Source organism: Drosophila ananassae, chromosome 2L (assembly GCF_017639315.1).
Source record: "Drosophila ananassae strain 14024-0371.13 chromosome 2L, ASM1763931v2, whole genome shotgun sequence".
NCBI lineage: Eukaryota > Metazoa > Arthropoda > Insecta > Diptera > Drosophilidae > Drosophila > Drosophila ananassae.
Genome location: NC_057927.1, coordinates 3,402,486 through 3,419,718, shown reverse-complemented (window position 1 = coordinate 3,419,718; position 17,233 = coordinate 3,402,486). Strand labels below are relative to the sequence as shown.

At 43.2% G+C, this 17,233-nt stretch overlaps 4 protein-coding genes across 5 annotated transcripts; 1 reads left to right on the top strand and 3 right to left on the bottom strand.

The window, feature by feature from the left end:
* The first annotated feature begins 1,422 nt into the window (after positions 1 to 1,422).
* LOC6500067 lies at positions 1,423 to 6,001 on the top strand. 2 transcript variants are annotated; one of them, XM_001953253.4, is made up of 2 exons: positions 1,423 to 1,574; positions 4,701 to 6,001. In XM_001953253.4, the coding sequence occupies exon 2, from the start codon at positions 4,716 to 4,718 to the stop codon at positions 5,880 to 5,882; it is 1,167 nt and encodes a 388-aa protein (XP_001953288.2). In that variant the 5' UTR covers positions 1,423 to 1,574; positions 4,701 to 4,715; the 3' UTR covers positions 5,883 to 6,001. The 2 variants fall into 2 exon arrangements, with proteins under 2 accessions (XP_001953288.2, XP_032307678.1); XM_032451787.2 differs by lacking the exon at positions 1,423 to 1,574 and adding an exon at positions 3,638 to 3,932.
* On the bottom strand, positions 5,927 to 9,931 carry LOC6500472 (beta-mannosidase). Its single transcript, XM_001953252.4, has 9 exons — positions 9,599 to 9,931; positions 9,184 to 9,318; positions 8,303 to 8,813; positions 8,148 to 8,244; positions 7,802 to 8,087; positions 7,263 to 7,742; positions 6,788 to 7,209; positions 6,342 to 6,722; positions 5,927 to 6,282 (listed from the first exon to the last, which is right to left on the bottom strand). Exons 1-9 carry the CDS (start codon positions 9,750 to 9,752, stop codon positions 6,022 to 6,024), a joined length of 2,727 nt encoding a protein of 908 aa, XP_001953287.1. The 5' UTR covers positions 9,753 to 9,931; the 3' UTR covers positions 5,927 to 6,021.
* A 224-nt stretch (positions 9,932 to 10,155) lies between these two features.
* Positions 10,156 to 13,734, bottom strand: LOC6500471 (beta-mannosidase). Its single transcript, XM_001953251.4, has 10 exons — positions 13,474 to 13,734; positions 13,111 to 13,254; positions 12,542 to 13,055; positions 12,404 to 12,491; positions 12,176 to 12,347; positions 12,012 to 12,122; positions 11,472 to 11,957; positions 10,781 to 11,418; positions 10,546 to 10,728; positions 10,156 to 10,486 (listed from the first exon to the last, which is right to left on the bottom strand). Exons 1-10 carry the CDS (start codon positions 13,586 to 13,588, stop codon positions 10,214 to 10,216), a joined length of 2,724 nt encoding a protein of 907 aa, XP_001953286.2. The 5' UTR covers positions 13,589 to 13,734; the 3' UTR covers positions 10,156 to 10,213.
* A 320-nt stretch (positions 13,735 to 14,054) lies between these two features.
* LOC6502654 (drosulfakinins) lies at positions 14,055 to 14,696 on the bottom strand. Its single transcript, XM_001953250.4, has one exon. It carries the CDS (start codon positions 14,638 to 14,640, stop codon positions 14,209 to 14,211), a length of 432 nt encoding a protein of 143 aa, XP_001953285.1. The 5' UTR covers positions 14,641 to 14,696; the 3' UTR covers positions 14,055 to 14,208.
* Between the last annotated feature and the right edge of the window lie 2,537 nt (positions 14,697 to 17,233).

The following is a 17,233-nucleotide window of genomic DNA, read 5'->3' as shown; positions in this document are numbered from 1 at the left end:
AGCAATAGTTATGCAATGAAATAGGGTAATAGATAACTGGGAGAAATGGCTTATTATCTTTAGTAAATATTCCAACATGCGGTTATCATAACTATATTTGCATAGTCATGAGTTCTTTGGAATTAATAATGGATTAAAGGTCGAAATTATTCTGGTTCTTGAACTTTGATACTGTTGTTTACTAATGCTGTTTCTATTTATTCTTTAATGAAGGTTTTATGAAGTGAAGGCTGATTTTTGTCAATTTTCTAATTGACAATTTAATTGTTTTTAAAGCCGTCTTTTGCAGCCTGTCATGTGACATTATTTATGATAATACTTAAGCGCATACTTAAAGAGTATTAAAATGGTTTTAATTGGAGATCTTTCGTAGCCTTAATTCGATTTTTACTGGGGATCCTATAAAATTGGAAAAGCTGGATGCCATTTCTTGTTAAATATGGTATGGCATTGGAAGTTTTTTGATTTAAAAAAAATCCTGAACCTTAAGAAGTCCTTTTAAAAACTGTCTACAACAGTAGTCCTTCCGGTGAAGTCAAAAAATTAATTTTTAGTTTTGGAAGTCACCGGAATCTCCTGATGTCAGGGAAGATGTATAGTTTGAGTGACAAGACGTTGAACCTCTGGAAACTTGCCAAAAACAAAAAAAAATAGACAAAAAACAGATTGAGACAAACACACACAGGTACAAAAGATGAGAGCTCTGCAGCTACGCCTTAAAGACGCTGTTTTGGTTGTGGCTTGAAGCGGCGCAATTGCGCAATTGTTCGCCGATTTCGGCTGCCTCTTTTTTTGTGATATGTTTCGGCTTTGTTTACAGTCTCACTCGGCGAGTGGAAATCACAGTCTCAGTTAATGTTGCTGTTTTCGAGAGCAATTTCGCTGTGACTTTGGCGCTGGCTTAGCCTTTGGGACCGTTCGTCTTTGGCGTTGGCTGGGTCACTGAAAGAAACTTTGATGTCTAAAGAAGATGATCTTTTCTTATAATGTTGGAGTTCATGGAGTACAACCCTTGTTGCATGCTTAAATCCTTATGGGATATCTGAAAGCTTCTGATGAAGTGAACCCCCTACCCTTTTTGAAGGTTTATCCTGACCTATCTTGGTAACCAGATTTTTTTGCTGTGTCTTAAAGAGTTTGTCTCTCTTGCCAGGTATTGACTGAGTGCGAGTGCTGGTTAAGTATCGTTGTTTGCGTTCGTTACCGTTGGCATCGGCGGCGTTACCTTCCCTGCTCTGCTCCGTTGCCGCTGCCGCTGCTGCTGCTGCTGCTGCTTTTGTTGCTGTTGGTGTTGCTGCCGCTCCAGCTGCTGCCGCCTCGTCTGCGGCTCTGTCGGCCTCCAAACATATGTATACATAATCATTTTTACTTTTTTTTTTCTGTCGTTTTCCACCTCGCTGCCTTTTTTACTTGCAAGCAAAAGTTTTTCATTCGCCATCAGTTGTATTTCGGTTCGCGCTGCGATCTGTCGCACAATTTAGCCGCTTGCGAGGAAAACCCAGAGTCAAAGATCACAATTCACAGATCCAGCGGAGCAATCTTCTGATAATCGCAACGAGTTACCAACAATAAGAGTGAGTCTTGGCAGCATACAGGGCGTATACGTAATACCCGTTTACAGGGTTTACTGCAAAAGGATACATTTTTTGGCAAAGTTTCGCCAAAAAAAAGTGGAGAAACCTCTTCTTAGTTGCTGGGAGTTTCCTTGCTAGTGGTTTTTTCAACAGGTTTTTTTTCGGCTCTGTGCACTGACCTACCCCAAACTACTTACCCTTTTATTCGAGTTTACGAATGAGTCGGCACTCGAGTCACTCAGAGAACACTCATCCGAATGATGACAACTTTTCAAAGTTAAATCCGTGCGTGGGGTAAGTGCACAGGAAATAACAGTGGGCCATGACAGACAGACGGGCAGACAGAGTTGGCCACAAACCTTTGACTTGGCGGCACTCTGAAACGTTTGAAAGTAAGAAGAGTTTCACTTTCAATTGCGACACCCAGGTTTTAAGGGACGGGATGGCAGGGCGCCGCTGACTAACGTGTGTAATTAAAAGATGCTGGCTAAAAAGAGCTAAACAAAAATCATAATTCATATTCATATGAACTGGCCAGGCCAGAGAGGGCGCCTTGCCGAGCACAGCATCTGAAGGTGGTTTACGATCTCTGGGGGGATTTCACATTTCATTGCGCAGAAAGTACGAATGTGGATAAGTGAACAGACGGACAAAAATCATGTAAAGCTTCTCACTTTTGGGTGGGAAATGTTAATCATAAAAAAAAGTAAAAGTGAAATTAATACAGAGCCGAGGCACCGGCAAACTACATTAACCGCAGCGCAGTCTCATTTGCATTTCGCACATGACAGTGTCAGTAGCAGCACTACCACAGCGTCATCTATCGGCCGCCTCAGAAATTACACTCGATCGTCAATAACAATAAGACGGCAAGCGTTCAATTGCCCGGCTATGACCTGACTACCAATTTACGATCCCAGCTCCCGGCTGCTCCCCCCTCCCCCCAAAACTTCAACTTTAAGCCCCTCCTCCTATGCATTTTGTGGGCGGCAACGCGATTTCAATTCAGCCTTTGTTGCCAGATCCCCTCCACAATGTATGGAGTGTGGCTGTGATTGACACTCTGACATGGCCCAAAAGCAGTCGCTGATGGAGATGGTTACTTCCCCTTCCCTCCCCTTTGGGCGATAAGTGAGAGTTACGTTCTACGAAGAGTCAACGGACAGCTGAGCGGCAATTGCAACATAGCCCGACCCGTCATTAAGTGTGCGCTGCATGTCTTTTTTTTTTTTTTGTAATTTATTTCGTAGGCAAAAAGACAACAATAAAATGTGCACGTGTAGGCCAAGACATAGGAAATAATTGCAGGTTGCATTTCAACACACGCTCCCAATCGCTTGGCCTGGCCGATTATGACCATAACAAGGGTTATGGCCAAGCGAAGAGATGAATGCTTCGACCGCATTTCCGCCGCTCACTCATCGCCCCACTATTGCGCAGTGACATAACACCCAAAAGTGGCGTAGAGTTGCCGAAAAAAGCCGCTTAGTCGAAATGAAAAAAAAAAAAAGTCGTGACATTGAAGTGTGCGCTTTGTCACTGCAGTCGCCAGTCCAGCGGCCTAAAAACGCTGGCTGGCCAGTGCGAAAGCACCGGGCCATAAAGAAATGGCCCGAACGACTTGTATCCATTGTTGGATCTTTTCTGCTCGTCGGATCGCGTGGTTGTTGGTGCTCTTTTTGGGGATTCGGTGCAAGCACAAAACTCGTTTGAGTGCTTCGTCAGTAACATTTCATAACAAAGACGAAATCAGAGCTGGACAATAGACATCGAACTCAGAATACCCTTTCAAGTTATCAAGTTTTTAAAGATAAACAAATAAAAATGACAAATTCAAGAGAAAATTTGTTGTTAATTTTTAAAAGTTCTTCATTCGATGCAGGAATTGTTGTTTCATTAAATGTCTCATTGCACCATGTGCTATGTTTTTAATTTGAACCCATCTCGTAAAGAATCCAAGTATATTAAGGTACCTTTCTAAGGTACATCGAGACAAAGGCGCGTCTTGGAGCTGCCCGGCTGACTCCAGTTGAAAGTGAAAGTCTTGCCGAGCAGACCGGAGCGTTTTGGGTCGACGAGCAGCCTCGTGGTTAGCCATCCAGAGCTCCAGCTCCAGCGCCGGCGGTTCCAACTCCCAGTTCCAATAATAGACGCGGTCGTGCCGTGAACTTTGCAGCGCGCATTTACATTGAAATTGCAATTTACAATTTACTTAATTGTTTCTTTTTTTTTTCGCATTCGCCGGCCAATTTTCACTCATTAGTGGCTTATTGGCTCGGTGGCCAGAGCCTCGGTGGCGTATGCGTAATATTTCTGACCGCACCCGATTATCGAGATTGGATAATAAACTTACAACAGGTAAACTTGACAGGTAAACCATTGCTCCGGTGAACTAACTTTCCACTTGGCCAAGTTCGTGCTGATTAAAGTATTTTTAAAATCGATTTTCTGTGCATTTTTGTATTATAAATATCAATAATGTGTTTTTATCAAACATTTTAATTTGCTCCCTAAGTTATGGTGTTATAAAATACTTAGGTTTTTGTCAACGGGATGAAAGAAATAATATATTTATTATTTTAGAATGATACACATAGGCTCTGATTCCGTTCTTACAAGCTGGCAGTGCAGTTAAAAAGATGAAAAAATAAAAATTTAAGGTAGTTTTTGAGTTCTTTAGAGAGTTGACATCAAATTTTAATGTCGACGGCCTAGCAACAACGCCAGAAAGCCGGTAAACAGTTTCAATAATTTCCTCATGCCATTCGCCGGCAATGAAAGTTGCAGTTTTAATTGATGTTTCGCTTTCTGAGCCCAACGCACCCAGTTCAAACACGCAAATGCAATAAAATCATCGCCGGTGCACTGAACCAACTACAACCGGCTTGTTTTCAGCTATCTGTCGATAATTCAATTATGAAAGCGCGGGAAATTCAACGAGGTGTTGAACGAGATCACCTGTAAGCTGTCACGAGTTTCCCGCATGCTGAAGAAGATGGGAAGATGAAATGAGCAATGGGTTCGATTAAAGATATACATTTTTTACACTCTCTTTGGGTTCCTACAGGATGTATTCCAATTAAATTATTCAATTAATAATTATTATCCATAACTTTATTCTTACAGCTCCTATTCCCAAAGATGGTTGCTTCATGCTGGTGGAGATGCCTTGCTTTTGCAGTTTTGGTGGCCTGTTTGGCAGGATCAATGGCCCTGTCGGAGAATTCGAATAGCTGGAACCCGAGTGCAACCACCGGAAAACCCGCCTTGATAAGAACGGAGCTGCGATTTGGCCGTAACTTGGATCCCTCCAAGGTGCGCGTGGTCAGTGTCAAGGGCAGCAAGGGCGACGATGTGGAGATCCTTGTGGGAAAAAATAGCCGCAAGGCCCGAGCCGAGGATGCAGCTGGTTCCTTCTTTGTGCGCAGTTCGGATGTAAAACGTCCGGTGATCTCGGCACCCAGTAACGCCAGCGGCCGCCAGTTGACCTTCGAACATAGTCCGGCATTGTTGAAGCAGATTGAGTTGGCCCGGCAGATGGGAGATTATCGCCAGAGGAAGGTCGAGGCGGAGCAGCGCCAGGCCAAACTGATTCAGCTCCAGTTGGCCAAGGCCCACAGCAAAGCCGTGGAGATTGGGTCGGTCCAGGGAGCTGGTGAGTCGCGACGCGGTCGCCAGCTGGCAGCGGATATATCCTGGCAGCCAACGGCTCAGAAAAACAACCGTGATAGCTTCTCATTCGCCAATGATCGTCAATGGCAACCATTAGCTTTGGCCGACTCGGTAGAGTTCTTTCCCAGAATCCAGCGACAGGCTGCCCAGGCTCCTGGTTTAAGTTTCCCCCGTGACATGGAGTACGCGGCTTCGGAAACCCACGAGTTCTACGACAGCGAGCGGGATAATCGCGCCTATGCCAGCAGTGGAGGATCTCAGCGTTACCGTCCCCAGAACATTATCACCAAACACAACTACAATGCCTTGCCACAGAAATCCAAGTACGTTACCTACATGCCTCATTCTGTGGTGGTGACCGCCAGTGCTGGAGTGGCAGCTCCAACGGCCACGCCCGTTCGGCGACCGGCTCAGTTCAGTGGACATGGTAGTCCCCATCGCAATCCAATCGGCCAAAGCACCCACAGCGTAGTGGATGGACCTGCCGTGACGCTAATCGAGGGTGTCCGAGTGCCGGACACTGCTGAGGATAAGGTCAAGACCTGGCGTAACGCTCGAGTTCTCAACAACCAGCTGGTGCCATATCCCGAGGGCTATACGCCGCCCCGGGTACAGATGCCCAGCTTCGATAGATAGACCAGGAAGTTTCCGGTTCCGGTTTTTGGGTGCTCAATGGTTACTGCTATTTATTGATTTGTTTATTGTTAAGTTATTTATAAATGTTGCATTAAAGTTGTCAAGGAAATGTAACTTGATTTAATCTAAGCTTTAGATTCTAAGGCATGAATTCGTTGACTGTCAAGACTCGAAGATCGGATTTGCGGAGAAGACGGGCGCAAGAATTGGCGTCAAAGGTCAAGTACACAATGTGCATGGGGGCAGTCTGCATGAAACCATTCTCGGATAGGGTGTAGCGATAGGGCTTAAGCAGTTCCAGGTAAACGAAAGCAGCCGGGCGTTTTATTTTAATGCTGATACTAATGCTATTGCGGACAACGTCTCCGGTTGTCAGGCAATAGCGAGAGGCGATCTCATACTAGCAAGGAATATATACAAGTTAAAGGTCAAAATAGTCTAAAAAAGACACTAATTTACCTCGAGTTCAGGATCTTCCATACCAATGGCACTGCGCAGGCTACTAGGGAAGTAGTAGGTTTTTGATATCACATCCTTGTCCCGACGGAGCTGTAGTTCCAGAAAGGCATTACGTCTATTGTATTCTCCTTTCAATATATCGTTTATCGGGATTATCTTGTCATACTGAACTCCATTGGGGCGCAAGGTCACTGGCCAGGTTGTGTAGGAGTGGGGCAAGAGCTGTGACCACAAATGCACGTTAGCCACCACATTTAGACCTTGGGTGTCCACTTTCAGTTGGTCACAGATGAGCGAGATGTTCAAGGAATCGGTGGGCTTGTCGTAAAGAGCCACTATGGATATGGGGGCCAAAAAATCTCTTGCCCAATAGTGTAGAATCTGTGAGGGGTTTCAAATATTATTATCAATAGGAATACCGGTTTTAGAGTAATTTGAAATCGTACCTTCCAATTTCCATAAAAGTCAATGCCAGACCAAGAGGGTGCCACCCAAACATCGTTCAGCTGCCAGTAGAGGGCTCCCATGGTGTTGTGCGGTGTGTCCCGGAGGCTACGGTACAATTCAGTCTCCACCTTGGTCGCCATCGCCTGGGCAATCTGGCTCAAGTAGATCAGACCACTGGCATAGTCTTCGTCCTCCGGCAGGGGCAGGGGTAGGTGTCTATCTATCAGGGCGATCACGGGGGCATTGCCCAGTGGATGATGCTGCCGGTGGCTCATCAAGGTGAGGAGATCATCGTCATCGTTCTTGCTCCGCTGCCAGGCATAGGCGCCTGGAAAGCTCTGGAAGCCGTATTCGCTGGAGAATCGGGGGCGTGGAAATATCTCTGGATCCCAGGCATCCTTAAGATAGTCATAAAAGTGAACTAGAAAATAGTAAAGCTTAAATAAGGATTCTTGTGGTATATTTCATACTTACCATCGCCGTAGTGATTATCCTGGGGATTGGCAGAGATGTAGTTGTCCTGCTCACTGGCCTTTCCATTAGAAGGCGATGATACCAAAGGATCGGGTCTTGAATTATGCGAAATAAGCTTTAGTTCGTGGATGACATTGGCCAGATAGAGTTCTCTGTACTCCGAAGCAAAGCGGCTTTTGTCGTACTCGGTTCCATACCAATTTTGAACCAACGCTGCTTCGTTTTCGTTGTTGGTCACAAAAATCGCTACACTCGGATGATGGGACAATCGCTTGGCATTCTGGCGCACTTCCTCTCGAACCGATGCTAGGAACTCATCGCCCACAGGGTACATGGCACATGCAAACATCATATCCTGCCAGATGAATAGGCCCAGTTTGTCGGCTAATTCGTAGAAGAAGTCCGATTCGTAGACTCCACCTCCCCACACTCTCAACATGTTCATATTGGCCTCCTTGGCGGAATGCAAAATGTGGGAAACTGGAAGAAAAAATTGCATTTTAATAGTAATTCTTGATAGTTTAAGTTTAACAACTCACTCTGATCTTCTGTTTGCTGCTCGGGTAGGATGTGGGATGGTATATAGTTGCTGCCCTTCATGAACATCTCGACGCCATTGACTTTGAACAGGAAGGTGTTTCCCAACCCATCCGGGGCCGGCCTCTCCACCAGTTCCACTGTCCGAAAGCCGACACGCAGCGATTTGTGCGACTTGGTTTTGGCCCGGAGTTCAGGGGAGTTGCCGAGCCAGGCCTTGAGAGTGAAGTGAAGCGGATAAAGCTTCTGCTCGCCATAGCCATTAGGCCACCATGCTGCGACTTTCTCCTGCAGAACGACAACAACAATTGACACAGATCGCCGTGGAAATTAGCGGGGTGTACTTACAATTGGCACGGCCTGATCGAACTCAATTACCGGTGCCAAGTGGCTAATGGATTTCGTGGCGTATGCATCTACGATCACCGGAAGATCCAATAGCTCGCTGAAATGCATAAATGGTCTGTCACTTGTAGTCTAATTTTTGGGGCAAGGCCACTTACACAGTGTACAAAATAAGTCGGCCGTAGAAGTCCTCTTTTCCCACGGCATCCAAATAGCAGCGAATGTGCATGTTCCAGTGGGTTCTGTTACGAGTGATGTCCACATCCACGTCCCTTATGACAGCCACCTCGTAAATTTCCAGCTCTACAGGCTTCCAGATGCCCACTGAAGGTGCCGCTGGACCCCAATCCCAGGAGAAACTGGCCTGCATTTTGCGCAACATGTTCATGTGGCACTCGCCGTTGTACTCTTTGGGCGGGCAGTCGGGTGGCACGCTCTTCCCCAAATAGTCCAGCACATCGGCCCTCAGAAGGGCTGCTGCCACCGGGGACTGGATCTCCACTTCCAGTACGTTTTCCGACTGGAGCAGAGACGTCACATCGAAGGAATATCGGACAAACATATTATCCGTACGGCCCAGTAATTCGTGGTTAAGTCTAATCTCCGCCACCGTATCAATGCCATGGAAAGTGAGGTTTACATGGCCACGTTTGTAGTGATCGACATCGACTGTTTGTTGATTATAAAATATAAAAGATTGATTATTAATAAGTAAAATATTATTTAATTGCGTTTAACCTAAAGGCTAGTAAAAGTTTCTCGTATCTTATCATTGCAAAGGATTAAGTTGTCTTAAAAGTCATTTTTATTATAGCTCTCGAACCATGAATAAGCACTTGGGAACCTTTTGGACTTTAGTTATCATAGCGCCTTTAATCGATTTAAAAACACTTATTCCTAATGGTTATTGCCTCCCGCGGATGAAAGCATTTCATACCAAGAATTCGCTAGAAAAGAAGTGATACTTCAAAATTATATAAAATTAGTACATAATAGGGGGGGTACCTTAACTAATTGATATTTTAAGCTATATACTTACACTGAAAGTTGTTGGAGTATGTCCAATTGTCGTAGGCCAGCCACCGCAAATGGATATCATTGAAAGAGTTCAGTACTTCGGGACCAAAGGCACTGTATATTCCCGAGGGAAGGGTTTGGTTCGGAATCTTTAGGGCTGTGGAAACAGGCAGATCTCAATTTTATAACCTTTTTTCCCACACTTAAATGGCACTAAAGATAAGCTTTTCACTTTTTTCGTTTCTGTTTAGTAAACAAAGCGTGGAACTCGCTTTAACAGGGCAGATTGTATTTCGTTTACTAATCTCTCACATAATTTCATTTATTATTTACGGGCTATCTTTATATCAAAATATTTATTTTGATTAGACAAAGCACTTTCCGGTAATAATGCTGCCAAGAAGAAGGAATAATGGTCAGTTCTGGGTCCTACTTACAGCCATTCTGATTAGTTAGAATCCAATTACTTCCCAGCTCGATCACCTCCACTGCATCCCCTAGAACGGAGCCGAGGAAAAAGCTGAATAGCAGTCCGGCAAGAAGACGGAAAGGGGCTCCTCCGGAGAGTCCATTCCGGAATGGGGTGTGCATTTGGAATTAGTATTGTGACCAAGCAGCTGGGGCTATTTTAAAGTTCACACTGGCTCCCCTCTTCAATAAGTATATGGAAAAGTTATATGTTCGACCGGACCGCAAAGGGAGCACCGATCCGAAAGCATGGAGTTCCTCCGCCGATGCCGCCGCCACTCAAACTGCAAATGCGATTGCCTGCTCGCCGACTTGGAACCGCTGCTGTGGTGGCGTCCCCCCGGCAAGTGAGAGTGCGAGTGGGAGTGGGAGAGAGCTACTTAGAAGAATAAAGAGAGACGGGGCGATTGGGACATGGAGCGCCGTGGAGAGAGCACCGGTAGAACATCGATAATGAACTTAATTTCAGTGTCATGCTCACGAAAGGTTGAACCCAAAGAGGCCGGTAATAACACACTGGGAGAAATGAACGTACTCATATTTCGTTTAATACTTTCTTTAAAATCTTTGAGGTTGGTATTATATTATAGTAAATATTGGTTCATGGTTTGAACTCGAATATGATCGTTGGTGAGGGTGAGACATTCAGAGCTATTCTCGATCACTAAATGTACGGTTTTCCTTGGTTCTGTTTGGGTGAACCCGTTTATGGAGAACTTGTGGTGATTGGTCATATAACCGGGATGGGTCAGCTCAAGATACACCAGCAGAGCCGGAGACTTTACGGTGATTTGCAAACTAAAGCGATTGGCATAAGGTGCTTTGGCAGAACTGCAATCTTGACCAGAGACCTGAATCTGGAAGGAAATATATGAATTAACCTGTGAAATTTTTATTCTTAAGGTAAAGTACTTACTTTCACATCTGGATTTTTAATGCCCGTAATATTTTTGATGGCCACTGGATAAAAGAAGTTTCTGGCCAAAGTTTCGCGGTTCTTGTTCTCCAATACAATTTCAAAGAATATTTCAGACTTGGAGTGGCCATCAAGCAGTAGATAGCTAAGAGGTATTTGGCGTAGTTCCAACTCGTTAGAGCCCTGTGAAAAACAATTGAATCATAATAAATGCTATCTCTTCGGAAAAGCTTACCAGGCCAAAATCACGGGCAATTTTCTTCTTGGCGACAAAATCCGACCACAAGTATGTGTTTATTTGCACGGAATACAACTGCGTGTCCGAGTGCTCCGAATAATCCTCCCGGGTGAGGGTGACATTGAGGCTGTCTGATTTTTTATCGTATAAAGCTATTACGGTCGTCGGGGCCATAAAATTCTTGGCCCAGTACTGAACCAGTTTGTAGTTTCCGTAGAAATCGATGCACGACCAGGTTGGCGCCACCCAAACGTCGTTTAGCTGCCAAATAAGAGCTCCCATTGTCCTTTTCTCGGTTCGATGACTCCGGAATACATCTACGGCAATTTTGCTGGTCATGGCCTGGGTCACCTGGCTGAAGTAGATAAACTTTTCAATGCTCTCGTCCCAGTTGTGGGGAGTGAACGGCAGTTGGTTGACAATTTGCTGGATTAGTGGTATGAATCCCCTTGGATCCCTCTGTCGGTTGCGGATGTGTGTGGCAATTTCCTCTTGAGTGGCATTTTCTCCATTGTCCAGTTCGCGTTGCCAGGAGGACATCATGGGCAGACTTCCATAGCCAAACTCGGAAACAAAACGAGCTTGAGGATAGGTGGAGGGCTCAGAGCCATCCTTTTGATCCTCCCAAAAGTGAACTGGAAGAAGTCAAAATTATTTAAAGGCTTAAAAAAATTTACATATAAATTACCATCTCCAAAGTTGGGGCTTTGTGGGTCGGAAGGTAAATCCCCGCTGGACTCAGCAATTCCCAATGAAGGAGTAGAGATCATAGGTCCTGGACGAGGACTAAAATCATATCTTGATATTATTTTCAAGTCCTCCTTTAGCGTATTCACAAACAGAGTCTTATAATCTTCCACCAAACTATCATAATTGTCACCAAGTTCGGTTTTGTTCTGTATCAAAAACAACTCTATCTCATTGTTGGTTACAATCAGGGCCAAGCAGGGATGGTAGGCAATACGCTGAGCATTCTGTACAGCCTCCAACCGGACAGAGGCCACAAAGTCATCTGCCAGGGGATAGGCAGCCTGGGAGAAGGTCAAGTCCTGCCAAACCAGAATGCCATAGAAATCAGCCAGGTTATAAAAAGTATCCGACTCGTAGAGACCTCCACCCCAAACTCGAATCATGTTCATGTTTGCCTCCCTGGCAGATTTTATTAAATACTCCACTGAAGCAGAAAATCAATAAATTATTTGTTATATTAGAGAAATAATGGACTCACCAGTGTCCGATTCTGCCGACAATTCTGGTAATGTGGAAGCTGGTATATAATTGGCTCCTTTCATGAATATTGGATGTCCATTAACGCAAAAATAGAAGCTTCTGCCAATGTCTATTGTAAGGGAAAATTAGAGTATGCTACATTTAATTTTAAGACAAACTCACCATCTTTATCCTCCACTAATTCAATTGTGCGAAAACCTATTTTTAAAACCTTTTGGGACTTCATTCGGGAACCAAGATGGGAACTATTTCCGGTATAGCATTTAATGGAAAACATTACAGGGTAAAGCTTTTGCTGGCCATAACCATTAGGCCACCACAAAGCAACGCGTTCCTTAAAAAATATTATTTTATCATGGAACAATTTTACGAACATTTTTATTAACTTACTTGTGGTATGTGTATTTGAAATTCTAAAATGGGTGCATCAAAGGCGACCTCTTGCTGTTCCAAAACGAATGGATCATCGAAAAGTTCACTGTAATTTGAAATTATAGGAAGGATTTATACAGAAAATCTATAACATACCTACTGAACACCACAATATCACCGATAAAATTCTCTTGGGCAGGTGTGCTCAGGAAAGCACGGCAATCCATTGTCCAATGGGTGTCATTGCGCTTCAGGGCCACATCAACGTCTCGTAAAATAGCCAACCCATAGTATTCAATCGAAACAGGTTTCCAAATACCCAGAGAAAGTGCTGCTGGATTCCACACTCCTCCAAAACTCATTTGCATTTTTCGTAGATGATTCCTGTTACACTCCACATCGCCTGGAGCCCTTGGGCAACTGCGAGGACCTGTAATAATGCCCTTCTCATCTCGCTCCTGGGCTCTTCTTGCAGCTTCTTTGATGGGCGAAAGGATCTCGATCTCCAGGGTGTTGCGAGCTTGCTGCAACATAAGGTGGCCGATGGAAAAGGAGTATCGGACAAACATATTGTCCGTTTCGCCGAGGAGCTCTCCATTGAGACGAACCTTTGAAACTGTGTCGATTCCATTTAAGGTCAAGTTCACCTGGTCGGGACCTAATTCCGTACCTGCACAACCGTATAATCTTAGTTTAATTTTAAATCACATCTCGCATAAACTCACCATCAAAAGTTGTTGTAAAAATCCAGGATTCATTGGCTATCCATCGAAGGTTTACATCGTTTTCACCAAACAACAAATCACCATAGGTATCCTTCAGAGCCGAATAAACTCCCGTTGGGAAACGGGAAACATTTATTTGTAGGGCTACCGTACAGAAAAACATAAACAAAAATCACTACAAAATCAAAGTACAGTGTAAGCACTATTTATAGGCTATTAATTAGCCCAAATACAAGCGTTATCATAAAGTCAACCCTGACGATGCTTCTTTAATCTTATCTCAACGATACATATTTTTTTTTTATTTCTGGTGACGTTTCGGAAGTGTACTAAATTGGCATCAGTTTTTAATGAATCACTTACAGGAGTTCTCATTTGTCAATGTCCATTTAGTTAGTTCCTTGACATGCACGGTTTTCGCCTCCAGATTCCGGATAACGAAGAGCAAAACACAAAGAGGGTACACGAATCTCAACATATTGGAAAGTATGCCGTGATCATTTTATTCGCATTTATTTAATTTGACGCACTTCGAATCTTATCGAAGGTGGTTAGCACACTTTTTCACTTTGCGGAAAACACGTTAACGCTCCAAACCCACTTTGATTACTGGGCAATCACCTGGTTCTGCCACCCAGAGCTCATTGATTGTGTATGGTGAAATATATAGTATCGGTTCTGAGGTGGAGTGTCAATTGCCTATCGAATTTAGATTGGGAATGTTCCTAAATCATTGAAACTTTATCAAGAAAATATGCTACTTCAGTTTTATGAACATTATAATTTTTGGATGAAGGGAAGGATTTCTTTAGCAAATTTTTATTAAATAGGAAGGATTAAAGAAAATCAAGCCACAGGAACATGTAAGTAATATTTATTTGAATATTTTAAGAAGCTTTCCCAAACCATATTTTAAAGAAGAATTTCAAAATCTTGAGAATCAATATTAGAATGAATTTTGCAATGCGCTTATTTATTGTATATTCTAGACTACATTTAATGTTATAAGCAGTAATGGTGTATGTAAATCGGCATGTACTATTTACAAAAGCTAACCACTCAAGGACCTAGGTTAAGATGCCTAGTTTTAGACCGGGTCTACCGGCCGAACCTCATGTGACCATAGTCATCGAACTGATCGTCGCCGCCTCTTTTCCCAAATCTCATATGGCCGTAATCATCAAAGCGTTTCGTTTTCGGGCGGATTTCTTCGTCAGTATCCATTATAAGATCCAGTTCGATTGGTATAATGGGACGGGAAAAAATTGGTAATCTATGGACAAAGCCTGCGGACCTCTGGTTGCGTCTGTTGCTGAATCGAGAATGAAATGGGGTATCCCGCGAATATCCATTGGACTGCTCTGAATCCGTTCCTATTTTTGTCTCCAGGTCCTGCTGTCGTTGCTCCTCCTTTCCGCTCCCAAGACTAGCCGTGTGTCCGGGCACAGGCATTACTACCAAAAGGTAGAAGGCCACGGCCCATAAGGGTATCGCCAGCACAGCTAACCGCGACCACGTCCTGAATCCCATTCTTGGATATTTTGCGGGCAGACTGGTGGCCGCGAATAGATGTGCATCCTTTTTATAGGACTCTGCAGGCTGCTTAATATTCCACTCCCGCAATGGACAGGAACTCTCCGCTCCGAGAGCAGAGTTTCCAGTCCCCTCAATAAAATAAGCCCTATGACAGGTTGACTTTTGATTGACATGATTGAGTAAATCAGCCGTCAGGTGGGCTTGTTTTGCGTCTTCCGTCGAAAGGTAGATGCTTAAAGTGATATGATAAAAAAATTGAGTATTCTTAATGATTTTTTAGTTTTATAGTTTTTAGTTTAATTATTGATAACAGACAAGCCTAAAAATGTACTATATTTTATATGTCTCTTTTTATAAATAAAATATTCTGTTGCATACTTTTATAAAAATTTTTTAAAAGAGAAAATATATGTATTTGTCCTAAGTTAATGAGATAAAATAGAAAACAACCAATTTATAATTTAGTTATAACCTTGAAATAATTTAATAAATTTTAGTTTAAAAGTTATAAATTATTCAATATTATTCCAAAATTGTTGAAGAAATCTTTTTTCATTTATTAAAGAAGTTTGACTGAATCTATCCTCAACAAATGATTCCATGATTTCATTTTTGAAATTTATGATTTTTTTTTTAAACATATTCTACAGGATGTATTTTAAATTTATTTTATTCTACTATTTTAATTGAAAGACTTTTTATGGAGTTATTGGTCAGATAAAGGTATGTACCCAATAAGGTAATGCAATTTTCCCAGGCAATCATTTTTTGCCTGCAATCATTTTCTTGACCTCATTTCAGTTTATTCATATTTTTGCCTTCAAATGGATTTAGAAGTGGAAACAAAGGTGGTATTTTTTTTTTTTATTTAATGTTCATTGGGGAACTCTGGAAATCCTGCTTCGTCAGTGCTCGGAACTGGAGTGTCAAGTGCTGGCCCCTCCTTCTTAGCAGCCACATTGAGCAGTTTCGCTATGTTGGCTGTGTAAAGAATTCCATTTGCTAACTGGATTGTCCGCATTCCAAAGATTCAATCGCACGGTACGTCTCTATATATAAGTGTCTAAATATATAGGCGCAGAGACCAATACATGGATGGACGACCAAATTAACAGCTATAGAGAAAAGTATCTACGAGTTTATCAATAAACAAACCGCAACCCAGGCCCGCAGCCCAAAGTTAGCTGCAGTCTAGGCTGCTACCAACACACACAGATACCCACTCACACATCGGTAGACACCCGTTGACAATGGTCAATAACCAGTCTTGGCAGTGGGTTCCAGCCAAATCAGTTGGATCTAAGTCTGCAAAAGCTCGAGAGGTGAGCAGAGAGCCACAAACGAGATCCACAAGCCCAAGCCATACTTCTGCTCTGTTGGAGCGGTTTGTTTTGGCCAATTGCGGAGGTGACGTACTGACCAAGTTGCAGGTGTTTTGCTACTCTCTTAAGAGTCTTGAGATAGGCTTGGGTCTTGGCTTTTCGAGCTCAATGGGTGGTGTATATTTTATTATGCAAATGTAGGTGAAAGAAACCTTTCTGATAACTTATTTTGATCAAGCCACGTTTTTGATTGAACTCAAGATTTGTGGTAGTATGTGACAAAAAAACTTTATTAAGTGGCCAAGAAAACACATGTCTGCATTTTAAAGTCGAGGTCACCTGTATCTGCTATTCTTATGTCTTTGATATTAATTACGTGAGATACGGAAAAGTGATTATAAATCAGTGTTATGGTTGTTAATTTTATGGCGGCATTAAAAGAAAATAAATATTGAAGCTGTTTATCTACTTTAGTTATTAATCGCTATGGATTTTTTTCAAGTACCACGTACAGCTTTAGGACTGGCTTTCAATAGGTTAACATAAGTGGACAATTGGCTGCTCGACCACCTGACCAAGCAGGCGCTTTGGGGTACCTGTAAAACTGGACATGGAATGCTGCATTTTCTCGTTTCATACAATGTGGAATTTCCATAAACCCCACAAAGCCAGTGCGCCGCTGACACACAGAGAGGCGGCCAACTTAGGCCTCCTCTTGGATACCGATGTATGTACAAGTTTTTTAAATTTTTTATTTATTTATTTTGGCTAAAGGCAGGCACGTGAATTGCGCAATTGAAACTGCAAAATCAATGCACACGAAGGCGCGCGAGCTGCCAAATTTGATTTACGTCTCTAGATTGGCAAGCTCTCACCTGCGTAGAATTAGGTAACTGGTCGGCTAAGGCTTCATAAGCAATACATTTTTTTTTGGTTTCGTTATGAATTAACCCACGGTCCAGGGCCCTTCAAAAACCCGAACTTGAACAGGTGATTATCTTTCTCGCCGCAAGTGAAACTGGAAGTGAAATCGACTCTTTTTTTCTCCCGAAATTCTCCGGTGCATACATATTCATCTGCTGGCATCGTCGTCAAAATTCAAATCACACCGCTTACTTGGAGGCCGAATTGCTGTGTTGCCAAACAGAGTTTGGACCCAAAGCCCCCCACACCGGGCCTGGAATTCATTTTCGAGTCGGAGCGCATTTGAATGCAAATCGATTTGGTTCGGGTATTTCTATTTGCATGCGAGGCGCTGTCTGCAA

Coding starts and splice junctions, on each gene's coding strand:
- LOC6500067 (XM_001953253.4), top strand. CDS start 4,716: ATGGTTGCTTCATGCTGGTGGAGATGCCTTGCTTTTGCAGTTTTGGTG.
- LOC6500472 (XM_001953252.4), bottom strand. CDS start 9,752: ATGCACACCCCATTCCGGAATGGACTCTCCGGAGGAGCCCCTTTCCGT. Junction 8,088..8,147: donor TCGATCAGGCCGTGCCAATT/GTAAGTACACCC, acceptor GTCGTTCTGCAG/GAGAAAGTCGCAGCATGGTG. Junction 7,210..7,262: donor GGATAATCACTACGGCGATG/GTAAGTATGAAA, acceptor ACTATTTTCTAG/TTCACTTTTATGACTATCTT.
- LOC6500471 (XM_001953251.4), bottom strand. CDS start 13,588: ATGTTGAGATTCGTGTACCCTCTTTGTGTTTTGCTCTTCGTTATCCGG. Junction 11,958..12,011: donor GTCGGCAGAATCGGACACTG/GTGAGTCCATTA, acceptor TTTCTGCTTCAG/TGGAGTATTTAATAAAATCT. Junction 10,487..10,545: donor TTAAAAATCCAGATGTGAAA/GTAAGTACTTTA, acceptor ATTTCCTTCCAG/ATTCAGGTCTCTGGTCAAGA.
- LOC6502654 (XM_001953250.4), bottom strand. CDS start 14,640: ATGGGATTCAGGACGTGGTCGCGGTTAGCTGTGCTGGCGATACCCTTA.